The sequence below is a fragment of the Hordeum vulgare genome, chromosome 5H, assembly GCF_904849725.1.
Source record: "Hordeum vulgare subsp. vulgare chromosome 5H, MorexV3_pseudomolecules_assembly, whole genome shotgun sequence".
NCBI lineage: Eukaryota > Viridiplantae > Streptophyta > Magnoliopsida > Poales > Poaceae > Hordeum > Hordeum vulgare.
Genome location: NC_058522.1, coordinates 440,238,459 through 440,258,601, shown reverse-complemented (window position 1 = coordinate 440,258,601; position 20,143 = coordinate 440,238,459). Strand labels below are relative to the sequence as shown.

The window sequence follows — 20,143 nt, the reverse complement described above, 5'->3', positions numbered from 1 at the left end:
TCCGTGATCTCATCCGGGACTCCGAACAACATTCGGTAACCAACCATATAACTCAAATACGCATAAAACAACGTCGAACCTTAAGTGTGCAGACTCTGCGGGTTCGAGAACTATGTAGACATGACCCGAGAGACTCCTCGGTCAATATCCAATAGCGGGACCTGGATGCCCATATTGGATCCTACATATTCTACGAAGATCTTATCGTTTGAACCTTAGTGCCAAGGATTCATATAATCCCGTATGTCATTCCCTTTGTCCTTCGGTATGTTACTTGCCCGAGATTCGATCGTCAGTATCCGTATACCTATTTCAATCTCGTTTATCGGCAAGTCTCTTTACTCATTCCGTAATACAAGATCCCGCAACTTACACTAAGTTACATTGCTTGCAAGGCTTGTGTGTGATGTTGTATTACCGAGTGGGCCCCGAGATACCTCTCCGTCACACGGAGTGACAAATCCCAGTCTTGATCCATACTAACTCAACTAACACCTTCGGAGATACTTGTAGAGCATCTTTATAGTCACCCAGTTACGTTGCGATGTTTGATACACACAAAGCATTCCTGCGGTGTCAGTGAGTTATATGATCTCATGGTCATAGGAATAAATACTTGACACGCAGAAAACAGTAGCAACAAAATGACACGATCAACATGCTACGTCTATTAGTTTGGGTCTAGTCCATCACGTGATTCTCCTAATGACGTGATCCAGTCATCAAGCAACAACACCTTGTTCATAATGAGAAGACACTGACTATCTTTGATCAACTGGCTAGCCAACTAGAGGCTTGCCAGGGACGGTGTTTTGTCTATGTATCCACACATGTAAATGAGTCTTCATTCAATACAATTATAGCATGGATAATAAACGATTATCTTGATACAGGAATTATAATAATAACTATATTTATTATTGCCTCTAGGGCATAATTCCAACAAAGAAGACGAGTAAACATTACTTACAATTGTGCAATCTGACTTTCTAAATGTGAGGAAAAGACATAAGACAAGATCTATACCTTCAGAAACGGGTGCATATCAATTGAGGCATAGGGAAGAAGATAAAGTAGATCAATGCAGTCAATAATGTAACCTAAAAACTTATAGAACATGATAGTCTGGCAACTAAACGCCATTATCGCAGCAAGGGGATGCCCATGTGCATACTGCTGGAACTACAAAAAGAATGAGTAGTGGGTTGCCCTAGCAGCCTCGCACCAATAGAAAGAAAAGACAACAAGGAGATCGAGAAGAGTGAGGGAGAGTATGGGCGTCGAGCTATAGGTGAATGCATTGTTTATAGGTGTTGGAAATATGCCCTAGAGGCAATAATAAAATGGTTATTATCATATTTCCTTGTTCATGATAATCGTCTATTGTTCATGCTATAATTGTATTAACAGGAAACAATAATACATGTGTGAATAAATAGATCACAATGTGTCCCTAGCAAGCCTCTAGTTGGCTAGCTCGTTAGTCAATAGATGATCATGGTTTCCTGGTCATGGGCACTAGATGTCATTGATAACGGGATCACATCATTGGAAGAATGATGTGATGGACAAGACCCAATCCTAAGCGTAGCACTAGATCGTATTGTTCGTATGCTAAAGCTTTTCTAATATCAAGTGTCTTTTCCTTCGACCGTGAGATTGTGCAACTCTCGGATGCCGTAGGAGTGCTTTGGGTGTATCAAACATCACAACGTAACTGGGTGACTATAAAGGTGCACTTCGGGTACCTCTGAAAGTGTCTGTTGGGTTGGTACGAACCGAGATCGGGATTTGTCACTCCGCGTGACGGAGAGGTATCTCTGGGCCCACTCGGTAGAACATCATCATGAGCTCAATGTGACTAAGGAGTTAGTCACACGATGACGTGCTACGGAACGAGTAAAGAGACTTAATGGTAACGAGATTGAACAATGTATAGGTATACCGACGATCGAATCTCATGCAAGTTCTATACCGACACACAAAGGGAATTGTATACGGGATTGATTGAATCCTTGACATCGTGGTTCATCCGATGAGATCATCGTGGAGCAAGTGGGAGCCACCATGGGTATCCAGACCCCGCTGATGGTTATTGGCCTGAGAGGTGTCTCGGTCATGTCTGCCTGTCTCCCGAACCCGTAGGGTCTACACACTTAAGGTTCGATGACGCTAGGGTTATAGGGAATTGTTATACGAGGTTATCGATAGTTGTTCGGAGTCCCGCATGAGATCCCGGACGTTACGGGGAGCTCCGGAATGGTCCGGAGGTAAAGATTGATATATAGGACGGATGGTTTCGGACACCGGAAGTGTTTCGGGCGTCACCGGGACCACCAGAGGTTGCCCCGGGGGTCCACCGGAAGGGGGCAACGACCCCAGGATGCTAGATGGGCCAAGTGCGGGAGGGAACCAACCCCTAGGTGGGCTGGTGCGCCCCCACACTCAGCCCAAGGCGCACGAGGTGGAGAGGGGGGGGGGGAACCCTAGGCGCTGGTGGGCCTAAGGCCCACCTAGGGGTGCGCCACCCCTCCCCCTACCCTGGCCGCCGCACCTCCCATCTGGGGGGCTACCGCACCACCTAGGGTGGGAACCCTAGGGGTGGCACCCCCCTCCCCTCCTCCTATATATAGTGGGCACTTTTGGGCTTTTGGAGACACAATTTTCCCTCTTCCTCGGCGCAACCCTGCTCTTCTTTCTCCTCCTGTGTGCCGGTGCTTGGTGAAGCCGTGCCGGGAGACGTCGTCTCTCCATCGACACCACGCCGTCGTGCTGCCGGAGATCTTCCGCAACCTCTCCCTCCTCCTCGCTGGATCAAGGTGCGGGAGACGTCACCGGGCTGCACGTGTGTTGAACGCGGAGGTGCCGTGGTTCGGCACTAGATCGGAATCACACCGTGATCTGAATCGCCGCGAGTACGACTCCATCAACCGCGTTCTAGCAACGCTTCCGCTTAGCGATCTTCAAAGGTATGAAGATGCACTCACCCCTGTCTCGTTGCTGGTCTCTCCATAGGAAGATCTGAATATGCGTAGGATTTTTTTTGAATTTATGCTACGTTACCCAACAATAGGTTGGCGGGAGGACCGGGGTGACATGGTGGATGGGATCGGCGACATCAATCGTGAACGACGTCTCCTCTGCATGGGGAGGAGTCGAGGGGCGGGTGTGGTACCCGGTGCCGTCGATAACCCTAGCATGTCGCGCTCGTGGTCAAGATGGGAGTAGAGGAGCGATGTGTTTGCTGTGCTCGACACATGTGTGACTGTGTAGACGTGGGGACGAGTGAATGACAAAATACGAGCAAAGCACATGTGTTACCGAGGACGAAACATGGGGCCACGACTTGATGACACGAGGAATATTAGAGATACAGAAAATACGAGACTGTATTCATTGCTATTTTGATTTTGAAGAGCCTCTACACATCACCTATTTTATGCTGGGGACATGTACTTTTTTTAAGGGATTGGGAGGTACTTGCTTTCTCCTCTTGCACCGAGCTGCTGAATGGTCCTGGCCAAACGGGCCGACCCGCCACAATCGTGCCAGGCACGGCACGGCACGCCTGGGCCCGATTATTAGCCAGGCCATGCCGTGCCGGCCCACCGGCACAGCCTCCCGGTCCAGGCACGACACGGAGGCTATACGGGCCGGCCCGTAGACACGCGAGGTCCGCTAGCGTGCTAGTTTTTTTTATTTTAGGCTGTTATTTTGGCTGATTTTGGCCTGTTAGACTGTTTTTGGGCTGACTTTAATATATTGGGCTGTGTTTTGGGTCGATATTGACCTAGGTTATTTTTTATCCCATATATATATATATATAAATAATAAAACGTTTAATGGATCGTGTTGTGCCGACCCGCGTGCCCAGCCTCCAGGCCGAGGCACGGTCCGAGGCGTGCCGCGTGCCTAGCACGGCCCGTTTAAGTCGTGCCGGGCCCGGTCCGTGTCGTGCCTGACCTGCGGGCAGTCGGGCCGGCCCGTCAGGCACGGCCCGTTTGACCAGCTTTGTGGTCAATACACGGCCGTCCCACATTTTTATGAGAGCCTGCACGGTCACTTTTTTTTAGGGGAAGTCCCTACTTTCTCTGATTCAGCAGCTCGGTGCAAGAGAGTTTCGGCCCACGCTCAAGGGAACCTAAGCCCAGCCCATATTACTCCAAGCATCACAACACCCCAGCCTGCCAAAAGCCTAGCGTGCTCCAAGCAAACCCTAGCCTCTCCATCTCCACCTCCACCTCCAGCCTCCGCGCCTCCGCTCTGCACGCCGCCGGTCCCTCAACACCCTCCATCCACGTCCGCTGTCAGCCGCTGAGCGCGCGGCCGCACCCGTCTACTCCGCCGCTCCAATTCTCCGTTCTCCGCTGGATCTGAACCTCATCCGCTCCACGGCCGCGACTCAAGGCAAGTTAACCGACCTGATTGGTTTTCCACCAGACTTGACGTTGCAGGCCGCCGCGCCCTACCAGCAATCTCGCCGCGCATCAGGCCTAGGTTTCAGCTCTAGCCGCCGACGAGCAGGCTAGCGCTGCGCCGAGTCCCGGGGATCTCACCGACTCAACGTCAGGTCGAGGTCTCTTGCTTGGGTTGCGCCCTTGCTCGTCGTATCTCACATTTTTTCTCAGTTTAGTTGGGTTATTATGTTTATGGTGTATAGGTCCAGCTCCCTGTCATACACGCGAACTTGCATTTTCTGCCGATATTGTTTAACTGCCTTCGATGAGCTATTTTTTTCCTCATAGGGGTTTGATTCATTCATCTGAGTTATTCCGTAAGCATTGTTTTACCTTATTGTTAGCGTGTCATTTGCGTGTTCCGACGATATATTTCCCCCCTTGCTTAATTGCCTGTGATGTAAATATATTCCGCGTGCTTCCTTCTGTATGTATTGACGATATCTTTCCTACTTGTGTACTTGCATAGCTTGAAGACAGTTGAAGGTAATTTACAAGCAGCAGCAGCCATGGCGTCTCGTTTTTGGGGACAGGTACTTGCTTTCTCTCTTGCACGAGCTGCTAAATCAGATTCTATGTTGCATAATCGTAGTAATATGCATATATGTTATCCTCGTCAAATGCAATTACTTAGTACCTTTATCTTTTTTCTACCCAACATCAGGGAGACAGTGACTCTGAGGAGGATGTGGACGAGATCGAGTCAGAACAAGGGAGTGATAGCGAGAAATCAGAAGCTGGTGATGGGGGACGCGATGGGTCCAAGAACCGTTATCTGAACAAATATACACAAGACAGTGATGACTCTGATACTGAGAGCCACCGCGTGATTCGCTCGTTGAAGGACAAGCGCAATGATGAGATGAAAGCTACTGCCGACCAGATGCGCAATGCAATGAAGATCAATGACTGGATTAGCTTGCAAGAGTGTTTTGACAAGCTAAACAAGCAGCTTGACAAAGTTGTCCGTGTCAATGAATCTGCGAAAATTCCAAATGGGTATATCACGACTCTTGTACTATTGGAGGACTTCCTTGCTGAGGCTCTTGCAAACAAGGAAGCCAAGAAGAAGATGAGCAGCAGCAACGCGAAGGCACTAAACGCTGTCAAGCAAAAACTTAAGAAGAATAACAAGCAGTATGAAGACTTGATCCAGAAGTGCAGAGAGAACCCAGAGAGCTTTGAAGATGATGTTGCAGATGATAAGGATGTGGATGATGATGATGATGACAGTGGTGACGATGTTGTGGATCCGGATAAGATGGCCTCTGACTCCGATTCAGGGAATGATGACGATCCGAGTGAAGATGGTGGAGCCTGGGAAAAGAAGTTAAGCAAGAAAGATAAGATTATGGACAAGCAGTTCTTGAAGGACCCGAGTGAGATTACATGGGATATTGTTGATAAAAAGCTCAAGGAGATTGTCGCATCGAGGGGTAAGAAGGGCACTGGGAGAGTTGAACGTGTGGAGCAGCTAACATTTTTGACACGGGTGGCAAAAACACCTGCCCAGAAACTTGAAATTCTTTTTCATGTGATCTCTGCCCAGTTTGATGTCAACCCTAGCTTACTTGGTCATATGCCAGTCAATGTGTGGAAGAAGTGTGTTAATAATATGCTTCTCGTGCTTGATATTCTGCAACAGTACCCTAATATTGTAGTGGACAACTCAGTGGAGGCTGATGAGAAGGAAACTCAGAAGGGTGCCGACTATGATGGAACAATCCATGTTACTGGTGACCTAGTTGCATTCCTGGAGAGAATTGACTCGGAGTTTTTTAAGAGTTTACAGTGCAGTGATCCATATACCAAAGATTATGTTCAGAGGCTTAGAGATGAACCCTTGTTTTTGGTGCTTGCACAGAATGTGCAAGAGTACCAGGAAAGGGTTGAGAATCACAAGGCTGCTGCGAAGGTTGCATTGCGTCGTGTTGAACTAGTCTACTACAAACCTCAAGAAGTATATGATGCAATGAGAAAGCTGGCTGAGCAAACTGAGGTTATCATGGAGGATGGAGATATTGAGGGCAACGAGGAGCATCAAGCAGCTGATGACAATAGAGGACCACCACCTTTTATTGTGATTCCGGAGGTTGTACCTAGGAAGCCTACTTTCCCAGAGAGTGGCAGAGTCTTGATGGATGGACTGATGTCTCTAATTTACAAGTATGGAGATGAAAGAACCAAAGCCCGGGCAATGCTGTGTCACATATATAACTATGCAATCTCTGATGAGTTTTCAGTTGCTCGTGACTTGCTCTTAATGAGTCGTTTACAAGATGGGATTCAACTTATGGACATCTCATCTCAGATTTTATACAACCGGGTCATGGCCCAACTGGGGTTATGCGCCTTCCGGGCTGGTTTGATAGCTGATGCTCATGGTTGCCTGTCTGAGCTATATGCAACTGGAAGAGTGAAGGAATTGCTTGCACAAGGTGTCCAGTATAGTCGGTACCACGAAAGAACTCCTGAACAGGTGAGCCTCCCTCTTGTCTCTCATGTGAATGCCTGCACACATGACAGCTATTTTCCTATGCAACAATGACACGACACATTGACAGGGATGCACCATTTCCCCAAGAGATACCCATGTATTTATGTAATCAGCAATAATTTTCACTTATGTTTTTGACACATGCTCACGGGATGGTACTGCCCAGGGGTAGGATAGGTTAAGTTGTTTATATTGTGTTATTGAGGGGTAGGCTGTATTGTTATGTATTGCTGCCCTGTCAAAATGGAACCATGAGTCCAGTTGATTTAAATGAGTCTGACTATTTACCTGAGCCTTACTGGCACATCGGCATCAGTCACGACTACACTGTCTGGCTCTGTCATCATCGTATCTTAGCTAGTCTGACAGAAAATATTTGTAGTTGCAAAATGGCACTGCTAGTCATCAGCGTATCTTAGCTAGTCTTTTTTTTTGGCAAATTCTTAGCTAGTCTAATAGAAGAACCTGTCATTCTGGCCATATTCTTTCATTTACTTGTATTTCTTAGGTGTGAAAGTTCAAATGCCTAATGCATAGATTCCACAAAGTATCTCTGGTTGCATTTACAATGACACCTTCTCCTTTCTTGAGCTTCTTTGGTATTTTATTTATCTAGATAAGGTCCTTCAAGAGTATCTGCTCTTTCTCTTGGTTTTCCTGCAATTGACTTGCAGGCTTCAACTCTTCATTTTAGCAATACAATTTAATTAATATGATGTGCACAAAGGAAATACAACATACATATTTTCTGCTCATGATGTATTTACTTGCTCCTGCAGGAAAGACTTGAGAGGAGAAGGATGATGCCTTACCATATGCATATAAACCTTGAACTTTTGGAAGCCACACACTTGATCTGTGCAATGCTAATTGAGGTCCCGTATATGGCTTCCAGTACTTATGACAAGCGGAGGCCTATGAGCAAAACATTCCGCAGGCTTCTTGAAATGAGTGAGAGGCAGACTTTTGTTGGACCTCCAGAAACGGTGAGGGATCATGTAATGGCTGCCACGAGGGCCCTCAATAAGGGTGACCATGAAAAGGCTTTCAGTGTCATCAGTTCTCTGGATACCTGGAAACTTTTGAGGAACAAGGAGCATATCCTTGAGATGCTGAAGCTTAAAATCAAGGAAGAGGCTCTTAGAACCTATCTCTTCTCTTACTCGTCTTGCTATGAGTCCCTGAGCCTTGATCAGCTCACTACTATGTTTGACCTCAGCGAGGCACACGCTCACAGTGTTGTTAGCAAGATGATGATGCACGACGAGCTTCATGCAAGCTGGGACCAGCCAACAAAGTGCATTGTATTCCAGAACGTGGATCAAACCAGGCTGCAGGGACTGATCTTCCAGATGACTGATAGGCTCTCTGTCCTTGTGGAGAGCAACGAGAGGGCGTATGAGGCCAGGACTGGTGGTGCCCTTGAGGGTGCACCACCCAGGCGCAGGGGTGATCAAGACTCGTCCAATATGGGAAAGTGGCAGGAGAACTTTGTATCGTCACAAGGCGGTCGCCGCGGCGGTGGGAGGTCTGGCTATGCTGGCAGAGGAGGCTCTGGGCAGGGCGGTGGGTACCAAAATGACAGGGGTGGCCAGGGTTCCCGTGGCGGCTATGGTGGTGGTTCTCGGTTCCAGGATGGAAGGTCTCGCAACCAGTCTGGTTCCTCGTCTAGAGGGGATGGCAATGGACGCATGGTGAACCTAAACAGGCCCGGTAGAAATTAGAAGTCTGATAGATCTGCGATAAATTCCGAGCAAGGTTGTCTTGAAGCATTGTTTCCGCACCGTTCAGAACTTGTCATCGTTTGCTATATTTTTGTAGCTTCTGTTATCTGTCATAAATCTTACCCAGAAGTCTTGAGTAATAGTTGTCTGGCTTGTATCATGGGAGCGAGGACTACATATTCACTCCTGTATTTGACATCAAGTTACTATTTTCCACTTTTCCTGTTTCTGCAAGTTGTTTTGCCATCTTCTTCCGGTCATGTCATGATAGAATTTTTTGAATTAGTTAAATCTTCTATAGCTGCAAGCTGCTTGAGTTGTGACAGCGTAGAACCACACACACAAAAGAGGAGAATCTTATTAGTGATCTTCAAAACTGCTAATTGAGACAGAGGATCATTGAGGAAACGGAGAATGTTATTAGTGATCTTCAAAACTGCTAATTGAGACAAGGATCATTGAGGAAACGAAACGCATGCTACATTTGGGTCGGATGCATGGGATATCCCATGTTAAAAGAGATGAAAACTTTGTTAGACATAATCTGTTTATGGGTTGGGTGTCTACGATGGCTGTGTGTCTTTGTCATGCACGAGAGGGGTTTCTCCCCTTATGTAGTAATTCTCCTGGTTGATGAATGAAAAGTTTTTTCACAAAAAAAGAGAGCACCTCTTTTTGTAAATTTGATTTCCCCCTCTATTGTTGCTTTCATTCTCTTACATTACAATACATCAGCCTATTTGATTCGTAATCTGAAGATGAGGGGGGATGGGGCTCTTTCTGCTGTGCCATTGACAAGGAATTGACGAATTGAAGGGAGACGATATGGGATTGAGAGGCACTGCAGAGAGGAAAAGATAATGAAGAGATGGGAGGACATCGACCTACACCTTCTATAGGCCGTAACGACGTCATTAAGGGGCAGTTGGGGAGGAAGGAGGTGGTGGGCAGGGACACATTTTTGAATATGGTGGCTACAGTATTTCAAATTCCAATCGTAGAGCGAGGAGAAAGAATATACAGTAAAACTTTTCACATTCGTTGGCCTTTTTTCTTGAGATTAGGCAGTTGGGTTGAAGCAAGTTCCAAACGAGGCCTCCATACCCTCTCTTCACATATAGAGGCTCGTGTGGAGTAACCTAAACAATATATATGGCGATTAAAGGATGGATGACGATTTAGTTATACTTTTTTTTTGTCCTTACATGATATGGTACTCCAAACCGAACTGCTAGGGGGTGTTTGTTTTCAGGGACTTTAGACTAAAACGGACTTTTTTTAGTCCCATGTGAAACAAACAGAAGAGACTTTTAGGGACTAAAAGGGGGTATTTCAGACTAAAGGAAGAAGTCCCTATGAGAGGCTCTTTTTGAAACTTTTCCTAACACTATCCCTACTTTTAGCATGTCATTTAATAACTTCTAGGAGTATATTACTAGGGATAACATGGTCTTTTTGCATGTTATTTAATGATCTCTAGTCCCTGTTTAGTCCATGGAAACAAACAGGTAGGGACTAGAGACTTTTTAGTTGAGACTAAAAAAGTTTTGGGACTTCTGAAACAAACATGACCTTAGTTTGGATATATAGCACAAATGCCCGTGCGTTGCAACGGAAGAAAAATAAAAAATAAAAAAAGTGTAGTCCATTGGTAAAAACGCGTGTGGATACTGTCAAAAAAAGGCACGTATGTTAGGTCTTAGATTATAAAATATGTACAAAGAAAGAACCTAGTGCAAGTATATCATGTCTAAAGATTATAACATTTCTCAAATATTGATGCTTAAGTTAACATGTTACAATACAAATAGTCGGTACGAAATAAAGACAAATATTGATTAACATTGTATCCGAAATAGTATTTTTTGAAATATTTAATATGTAAAATAACAACATATTCAAACTCTACACATTTTTCTAATCAAGTTTCATATATAACATGTTTAAATTGGATTTGCGGAAATAACAACATATTCAAACTCTACACATTTTTCTAATCAAGTTTCATATATAACATGTTTTAATTGGATTTACGGTTTAAAAGATATTGTTATTTGAAAATACATATTTATTCTGAATGGACTTCGACGTTATTAACGCATATGTGAGGGGTGTACGTAAAAAAAATTAAAAAATGATTCGCTCTGAATATAATTTGGACCGCGGTTTATTTAGCACAAAAGTAAGGAGGTTTTGTGTAAAATGTGAAAAAAACGGTTCGACCTCACTTAAAAACGCAGCGCGGGTTAATTAGAAGAAACTACATGGGTGTTTTTACAAAAATGCCGCGACGGACGCCAGAAGGAGTGCGTGCTTTATAATATACTAACAAAAGGACCCGTGCGTTGCAACGGGAGAAAAACAATTATAATTTTCAATGGTGCTGATCATATTATGTCTTTAAAATTTTAGGACATTTTTTAAAATGCATGAACATTTTTTTAATTAGCAAACATTTTTTTCAATTGCACTCAAAAAATAACACACTTTTTTTTTCAAAATCATGGACTTTTATTGTTTTCACCAACATTGTTTTCAAAATTATGAACATTTTTTTGAATATGCGAATATTTTTACAAAAATCCTGAGCATTTTTTGAATTCACAAACATTTTATATTTTTCTTCAAACTTTTATTTCAAAATTCCCAGTTTTATAAATTACGAAAGTTTTTCAAAGTTCTAAATTATTTAAACTAAAAATGGAACAGAAAAATGAAAATAAAAAATGGGACTAAAAACAGAGGCACGAACAGTATTTAAGATTTTTACACGGACTTTTGTTTAAAATCGTTGACTTTTTTATTTTATAGACAATTTCTCAAAGTTTAAACACTTTTTTATATGCAACCATTTTTCAAAACTCCTGAGTAGTTTTTGTATTCTAAAAAAAAATGTTTTTTTAATATTTTATTTTGAAATTCCCAGTTTTTTTAAATTGAGAAAACTTGTTTGAAGTTTTAAATTATTTAAAGTAGAAAAACAAAATGGAACTGAAAAGAAAAATAGAAAAAACTAAACTAAAAAAACAGGCGCCCACGCATGGCCCGGCCCAAACAGGTGTGTTGCATCTTTTTCCAACGCTCAGAACGTAATATATGAGGTGCCTACATGGGCCGGCCCAGTCCGGAGATTTTTCTGTATGAAACGTTTTTTATGACTTATATGTGGCATTGGTGAGTAAATTTAGTCAACTTTAAGGGCAATTTGGATGACGTACGGAAGAAGCACTATTTGCTTTATTAGTAGGTAAGATAAGATAAGATATATATAGTTGCTCTTAACTATTGATTTTTTTAGGAGGGATTTGAGATAAACTATTCCTTTTTGAGGGGATTGACACTGTTGTGGACTTGTGGTAAGTTCGGCCCAACTCCCTTTTCCTCGGGTCTGGGCCGCTAGCCTGCTACGCCCAATGTCTTGACCGGCCTGGGCGTCCTCGGCAACAAAAAAACACCGCGGCATGGCGCGGTTGCAGAGCCTCGCCGCCCTCGCCGCGGCGGCGGCGGCGGCCGCCGTCTTCGCAGGTACTCCTTCTTTCCCCTAGCCTCGTGGACCCAAGTGTCAAACACTCGCCTCTCCTTCCTCACCGACGCACCTACTCTCTGCAGGCCTGCTCTACAAACGCAAGTGCGGCCGCTTGACCGCGCGGGTGCGGGAGCTAGAGGACTCCCTGGCCGACGCCGTGGAGAAGGCCGCCGCAGAGCGCCGCGGCAGGGTTCGGGCTCAGCAGGTCGGCCCCTCCACCAAGCTCCGCATGTCCAACTTTGCGCATTTCATCTCATACTGCTTAGCTTCGATTTTGGCAGTCACTACGAAGGGCCCTGAGCGAGCGGGGGACGAGCCCGGGTAAGGAGAAGCCGGACAAGGCCCCGGCGTCGTACCCGGTGGCGGCGATCGGCACCGTGCAGTCCTGCTTCTCCACTAGGTGCTGTTCTGTCATTCAACGAGCAGTTGGTGATGTATGTGTGAAGGCGTGTGGTTGATATGTGTATATGTCTGTTGTTCCTGCAGAAATGGCACACCGAGATATCCTTTGGTAGTTCCGCTGGCCAGATCAACTGTGCTTCTTAACCCTGCCTGTGTCCCAACTGAAGCGTTAGAGGGATTCGCTAGTTAATTGCATTGTTGGATCCTCTATAAAGATTAAAGATTAACAACTTGAGCAAAACCGATATCTTCAATGCTGATCAGCTAGAAAGTCTCCATTGTGAAGGTAAGTTCCTGTAAGATGGTATGCATTACTGCTTCAGCTAGGATGCTCAACATAGAAACCTACCAACCTGTTCTGACCGGAGCTTATTGACTTATGATTTCATAGAGGATGAAAGCATTCAGTCAATATATCATGAAACCACATCACTTGTGTACTTGATCCAACTATAGAAGATTTTTGCTTGGATCTGTGAAATAGGTATCCTTCCTTCTTTTCTATTCCTACTTAGGGCATCTCTAGCCGATCCCCTAAAACTAGTTAGAGGAGTAAATTTTTTAATTTACTCCTCTACCCGCCACCTAGCCGAAGTCGTAAACCGAATAGAGGAGTAAAATCGGCACCGCGGGCTCCTATTAATACTCGGCTACCCAGCCGGCCGAGCAAAAGTAGTCCCCTCTCCCCTCGGCCTCACCTCCACCCCCCGCCGATCTACTCCGCCAGCCACCCCCCCAGGACCCACCACGTCTCCACCACCCGGCGCCGGCACCTAAATCTGTAGATCTACGTCCCCTCGCTGCCGGCGCCGGCGTCGACGCGTTTTTGATGGATCCAAAGGGGACTGAACCAAGCAGCCCCCTCAACCACTCCATGCCGCATCTCGGTATGTCCTCCTCTCGGCGCTCGGATCTCACTCATCGACCTACCAGTGGCAGAGCCACGTCCAACCATCGTTCGGGCTGAGCACTAGCTCGTCGGCTCGCCGCTGCCACTGCCCGCGGCTGGTGCTGCGCTGAGTTTCGAGCACGCGAAACATCCCGGATGGGTGTTCTTCAAATGCGAAAATGATGGGGTGAGTGGCTGTTTTGTGGTTGTTCTTAGGATTCTTCGCAATTTGGGACTTATTGTTTGCTCAAAATTGTATGTAGGAAGGATGCAAGTTCTGGTATTGAGAAGAAGAATACATCGATCTGCTGTTAGGGAGAAATTTGCTAGATGTTTGTGCACTACTTGCTAGAGTTGAGACTAGAGACGACGCAATGTCCAATTGTGTGGAGGCGGAGAAGAATGAAGTGTGCAAGCTGAAGAAGCCGATAGAGAAAAGCACAATGTGCGCAATGAAGATATTGAGAAAGTATTAAACGAACTAGTGGGATCAGTTAGGGTACTTGGGTTTCTATTAAAGTGTCTAATTCTTCTTGTAGTTTTCTTTGGATCGGTTCTCTTTGGCGAAGAATTGGTGAAGTGTGTAACCATCATGTCGTTTAATAACGTAATATAACAGAGACGTTTATTTCGGCGGCCGAAAATTAAATGTATTTGACAAAAACAAAATTTTACTCTAAATTTAGGGGATTGGGTAGAAATGACCAAACTTAGAGTAAAAATACTCCATTGAGGTTTACTCGTCCATTTACTCCTCTAAAATTTAGGGATCAGCTAGAGATGCAAAAATCCGATATGGCTCGTGCTAGCATATGATAGCATTATCTAAGCCATTGGTCCACCTTGGGATATATGCCAGCAGCCGTATTAAGCGGTGTATTGCGTTTGGTGGCATCAATATTGACCAGTGGCACTGCCGCTTATCTGGTGTCCATCAATGCAGGGACCCGGAAAGGTCTTGTGTGGTCTTGCTGCCCCGTATTTTTCTGGACCGGAGTCCACGCGCAACTGGTCCGCTGTTTCTTATTGTTTTCCGTGTGCTGGCCTTGAGGTCCCAGGCGGAAGAAATGTTGTATTTGTCCGTTGGCTTTGCAGCAACTCCTGTTCAGCCAACTCTTGTTACTGTCTGGTAGACTATGATATTTACGCCGTATAGTCCGCTGGGATTGTTTTCTGCAAGAATGGATGTTCACGTATTTATCTCTGTTTTTGCGCAGAGTTCGTGCATGTGTAAATTCCCCTTGACCTCACAGTTCTAGCAGCAGACTTTTGACAGCACACGGAAAACAGCAAAATACAGCTAAAACCACACCAACGACATGGATTAAGTTCACAATTTTCAGCCTAACATCATTTCCCTTCGGTTCAGAATTCTTTTCTTGCGCCATCACAGGGATTCAGTTCAGATTTTGTACGGGTGAATTTTGAAGGTACAAAGATCATTTCACTCGCAATATGCACTTTAGGATTATTTTTTCTTGGTACCCAAGAATGCCAATGGCAGCCATGTGATATCGTCCAATTTTCAGTTTCCAGTTTTCTACTTGTCAAATCGAAGCCTAAGAGCATCTCTAGCAGACCCCGTATAAGTGGTCAAACCTGTAATTTTTTTGCGTTTTACAGTTTTGGTCGCAAAAAGTGTGCAGAACAGAAACCGTAAAAGTGGTTCAACCCGTAAATCTTTTAAGGGGCACGGTAAAGCCACACCTGAAAGGCCGAAACCCTTATTTTTGAAGGTTGGAAGGCCGATTCTAGGGCCCCCCGTATACCGGTCAAACCTCGTCGGAGCAAACACGCCGCCGCGGAGTTTGCCGGAATCCGTCCTAAACTTGTTGAAATTCATCACGCACGCCGGAAAAGGCCGCTGGACGCCGCAATCGATCGTCGCCGGTTTGAATTGGACGAGCTCGACCTCGCCTTGTCCTCCCATGACCTCAGCCTGGCCGCCGGGATCCTCCCAACGCGGCTGGTAAAGGGGCACGGCTCGGCCGACGCGGCTGGCAACAGAGCAAGTCGTTAACGACGGAGGCGACGGGGCGCGTCCGACGGTGTTGGACGCAGCCGGCGTGACCGACTGGAGGAAGGGGCGGCGACAGCTGGACCGGAAAAGGAGCTCTTTACCGCAATTTTACAGTTTCTATTCTGGCGTAGTTAAAATGGACCCTCAAATGCCTTTTTTTCACCCCGTATCCCAGTTTTACAGTTTGCGTTTTTACAAGGTTTGCTAGAGATGCTCTAAGTTCAGTGCTGTCAGCCAAAAGGTCGCGGGGTAATACGAGAAAAGACACGCACGGCCGATGACCGAAGCTGGCCGTTCGAACGGACTAGTTAATGGACAGTACAAGCCATATCGCTCCTTATAAAGGTTGAAGTAATGGTGAGTTCACATGTAAGACCAACAACCTTTGTTAATAAATAAATGCATGCCTATTCACATGTGGGACTAGCAACCTTTCAAGATACATATATAAACAATGCACTTTTACTCACATGTGGGAATTAACACAAATAAACAAGAAAAAAAATCCATTTTACCGCCCTGAAAAGGTGGGTTGTTCGCATAGGCCCCTGACCTTTATTTTGGTTCGCTTAACCCCTAATCTAAACAATACCGTTCACAAATCATGGTTGGTGGGTTTGTCAGGTGGTTTGCTGATGTGACGTAGGTCAAAGCGGTTTGTTGACCAGCAGGGCCACGTTGTCAGGTGAGGAAATTATATTACGTGAACATAGGGACGATGCAAATTTCTCGCAGCTGCAGAGAAGAAAAGGGAAGATAGGGTCTTGTCATGGCGCCGTTGTTGCCTCCTGAACCACCGTTGCCATCCCCCACCGCTGTCGAAGTGCCACTCGGTATCCTGTTCGGCCTTCTTCTTCGTCTCCGGCAAAAACGCTGCCTCTGGCCTCACAAATCGATTCATCCTCGAGAGCCGGTTTCCTTTCAATTGCTTCATCCAAGAGCTCCCCCTACCCTCCCCGAGCCGAGCCTATTGTGATGCTCAATTACGAGCGGGGAGTAGCCTTGGCAAGCCCACGCTCTCCACCGCCGCTAGTACGGCTCTAACGTCGTCGATGTTCGGCTTGTCGCCGACGGACATGAAGTGCCTCTCCCAAATCGCGGCAACGAGCTGGTCCTCCCCTCCCAACGAATTGACCTGGGGCCATCTCCCTCTTTGGTCCACCACCACCATCAACAAAGCCTTTAGTCCTAAAAAAGTTGGGGTAGGCTAGAGGTGAAACCTATAAGATCTTATGACCAACTCATGGTTCTGGCACATGGATAGAAAGCTTCCACGCACCTCTGGTGATATTCGAGTCCTTCAAATCTCTCTTTACATATTCCTTCCATGTCAGATTCGGTCTACCGCGACCTCTTCTGACATTATCAGCACACTTGAGCCGTCCGCTATGCACCAGAGCTTGTGGAGGTCTGCGCTGAATATGCCCAAACCATCTGAGACGATGTTGGACAAGCTTCTCATCAATCTGTGCTACCCCAACTCTATCTCGTATGTTTTGTTTTTGAGTCGCTCGACTAGTCGCGACTAGTCGACGAGTCGCACTTCCAAGGTCGACTCAACCTTTCAACTCGACTCTTAGGATGAGTCGAGCGACTAGTCTCGACTAGTCATGACTAGTCGTGGTTTCAGGGTCGAACAACTCAATTTTTTGACCCCCACCTGTCATATGTTTCTTTTTCCTGTTTTTCCTTGCCCACCCGCTGGAAATCTAGATCGAACCAGTCCCCCCGACCCAACCCTCTCCTTGGCAGCCGCCGCCACCCTTGGTTTGCTGCTCGTCCCCTCCTCCCCTGGTTGCTGCTGGTGCTGCTCGTCCCCTCCCCTGGTTGCTGGTGCTGCTCGTCCCCTCCTCCCCTGGTTGCTGCTTCTGCTGGTCTGCTCCTCCCCTCCTCCCCTGGTTGCTGCTTCTGCTGGTCTGCTTCTCCCCTCCTCTCCTGATTGCTGCTGCCGCTGGTCTGCTCCTCCCTTGGTTGTTGCTACTTAACTCACGTCGACTCGTCGCATGTCGACTCGTTGACCATGAGTCTAGACTAGTCGACTAGTCTAGAGTCGTCCCCCCTGAGCGACTCGTCGACTCAAAATCCTTGTTCGTATGTTATCATTCCGGACTCGATCCTTTTTTGTGTGGCCACACATCCATCTCAACACGCGCATCTCCGCCACACCTAACTGTTGCACATGTCGTCTTTTAGTCGGTCAACACTCAACGTCATAAAACATTACGGACCGAACCGCCGTCCTATAGAACTTGCCTTTTAGCTTTTGTGGCACTCTTGTCACAAAGAATGCCAGAAGCTTGGCGTCACTTCATCCATCCGGCTTTAATTCGACGGTTCATATCTTCATCGGTATCCCCATCCTTCTGCAGCATTGACCCCAAATATCGAAAGGTGTCCTTCGGAGGCACCACCTGCCCATCAAGGCTAACCTCCTCCTACTTGTAACTAGTAGTACCGAAACCGCACTTCATGTACTCGATTTTAGTTCTACTAAGTCTAAAACCTTTCGATTCCAAGGTTTGTCTCCATAGCTCTAACTTCTTGTTGGCCCCTGCCCGACTATCATCGACTAGCACCACATCGTCCGCAAAGAGCATACACCATGGGATATCTCCTTGTATATCCCTTGTAACCTCATCCATCACCAAGGCAAAAAGATAAGGGCTCAAAGCTGACCCCTGGTGCAGTCCTATTTTAATTGGGAAACCATCAGTGTCGCCATCACTTGTTCGAACACTTGTCACAAGATTATCGTACATGTCCTTGATGAAAGTAATGTACTTTGCTAGGACTTTGTGTTTCTTCAAGGCCCGCCACATGACGTTCCGCGGTATCTTATCATAGGCCTTCTCCAAGTCAAGGAACACCATATGCAGATCCTTCTTTTGCTCCTTATATAACTCCATAAGTTGTCGTACCAAGAAAATGGCTTCCATGGTCAACCTTCCAGGCATGAAACCAAACTGATTTTTGGTCACACATGTCATTCTTCTTAAGCGGTGCTCAATGACTCTCCCATAGCTTCGTTGTATGGCTCATCAGCCTAATTCCACGGTAGTTAGTACAACTCTGTACATCCCCCCTTATTCTTGAAAATTGGTACTAATATACTCCGCCTTCATTCTTCTGGCATCTTGTTTGCCCGAAATATGAGGTTGAAAAGCTTGGTTAGCCATACTATCGCTATCTCCCCGAGGCCTCTCCACACCCCAACCGGGATACAATCAGGGCCCATCGTCTTGCCTCCTTTCTGTTGGGGAACGTCGCATGGGAAACAAAAATTTTCCTACGCGCACGAAGACCTATCATGGTGATGTCCATCTACGAGAGGGGATGAGTGATCTACGTACCCTTGTAGATCGTACAACAGAAGCGTTAGAGAACGCGGTTGATGTAGTGGAACGTCCTCACGTCCCTCGATCCGCCCCGCGAACAATCCCGCGATCAGTCCCACGATCTAGTACCGAACGGACGGCACCTCCGCGTTCAGCACACGTACAGCTCGACGATGATCTCGGCCTTCTTGATCCAGCAAGAGAGACGGAGAGGTAGAAGAGTTCTCCGGCAGCGTGACGGCGCTCCGGAGGTTGGTGATGATCTTGTCTCAGCAGGGCTCCGCCCGAGCTCCGCAGAAACGCGATCTAGAGGAAAAACCATGGAGGTATGTGGTCGGGCAGCTGTGAGAAAGTCGTCTCAAATCTGCCCTAAAAGCTCCATATATATAGGAGGAGGGAGGGGGACCTTTCCTTGGGGTCCAAGGGACCCTCAAGGGGTCGGCCGAGCCAAGGGGGGGAGGACTCCCCCCCCAAACCGAGTTGGACTTGGTTTGGTGGGAGGAGTCCCCCTCCCTTCCCACTTCCTCCCTCTTTTTTTTTTTCCTTTTCCTTTGATTTCTTTTTCTTGGCGCATAGGCCCACTTGGGGCTGTCCCACCAGCCCACTAAGGGCTGGTGTGTCTCCCCAAAGCCTATGGGCTTCCCCGGGGTGGGTTCCCCCCCCGGTGAACTCCCGGAACCCATTCGTCATTCCCGGTAACTCCGAAAACCTTCCGGTAATCAAATGAGGTCATCCTATATATCAATCTTCGTTTCCGGACCATTCCGGAAACCCTCGTGACGTTCGTGATCTCATCCGGGACTCGGAACAACATTCGGTAACCAACCATATAACTCAAATACGCATAAAACAACGTCGAACCTTAAGTGTGCAGACCCTGCGGGTTCGAGAACTATGTAGACATGACCCGAGAGACTCCTCGGTCAATATCCAATAGCGGGACCTGGATGCCCATATTGGATCCTACATATTCTACGAAGATCTTATCGTTTTAACCTCAGTGCCAAGGATTCGTATAATCCCGTATGTCATTCCCTTTGTCCTTCGGTATGTTACTTGCCCGAGATTCGATCGTCGGTATCCGCATACCTATTTCAATCTCGTTTACCGGCAAGTCTCTTTACTCGTTCCGTAATACAAGATCCCGCAACTTACACTAAGTTACATTGCTTGCAAGGCTTGTGTGTGATGTTGTATTACCGAGTGGGCCCCGAGATACCTCTCCGTCATACGGAGTGACAAATCCCAGTCTTGATCCATACTAACTCAACTAACACCTTCGGAGATACCTGT

The 20,143-nt window shown here is 46.5% G+C and overlaps 1 protein-coding gene and 1 pseudogene across 1 annotated transcript; both read left to right on the top strand.

The window, feature by feature from the left end:
* Nucleotides 1-4,193: 4,193 nt before the first annotated feature.
* On the top strand, nt 4,194-8,912 carry LOC123397910 (eukaryotic translation initiation factor 3 subunit C-like). Its single transcript, XM_045092430.1, has 4 exons — nt 4,194-4,407; nt 4,927-4,990; nt 5,122-6,936; nt 7,734-8,912. The coding sequence occupies exons 2-4, from the start codon at nt 4,967-4,969 to the stop codon at nt 8,676-8,678; spliced, it is 2,784 nt and encodes a 927-aa protein (XP_044948365.1). The 5' UTR covers nt 4,194-4,407; nt 4,927-4,966; the 3' UTR covers nt 8,679-8,912.
* Nucleotides 8,913-12,139: 3,227 nt separating this feature from the next.
* LOC123397915 lies at nt 12,140-12,847 on the top strand (annotated as a pseudogene).
* Nucleotides 12,848-20,143: the final 7,296 nt, after the last annotated feature.

Coding starts and splice junctions, on each gene's coding strand:
- LOC123397910 (XM_045092430.1), top strand. CDS start 4,967: ATGGCGTCTCGTTTTTGGGGACAG. Junction 4,991..5,121: donor CGTCTCGTTTTTGGGGACAG/GTACTTGCTTTC, acceptor ACCCAACATCAG/GGAGACAGTGACTCTGAGGA. Junction 6,937..7,733: donor ACGAAAGAACTCCTGAACAG/GTGAGCCTCCCT, acceptor TTGCTCCTGCAG/GAAAGACTTGAGAGGAGAAG.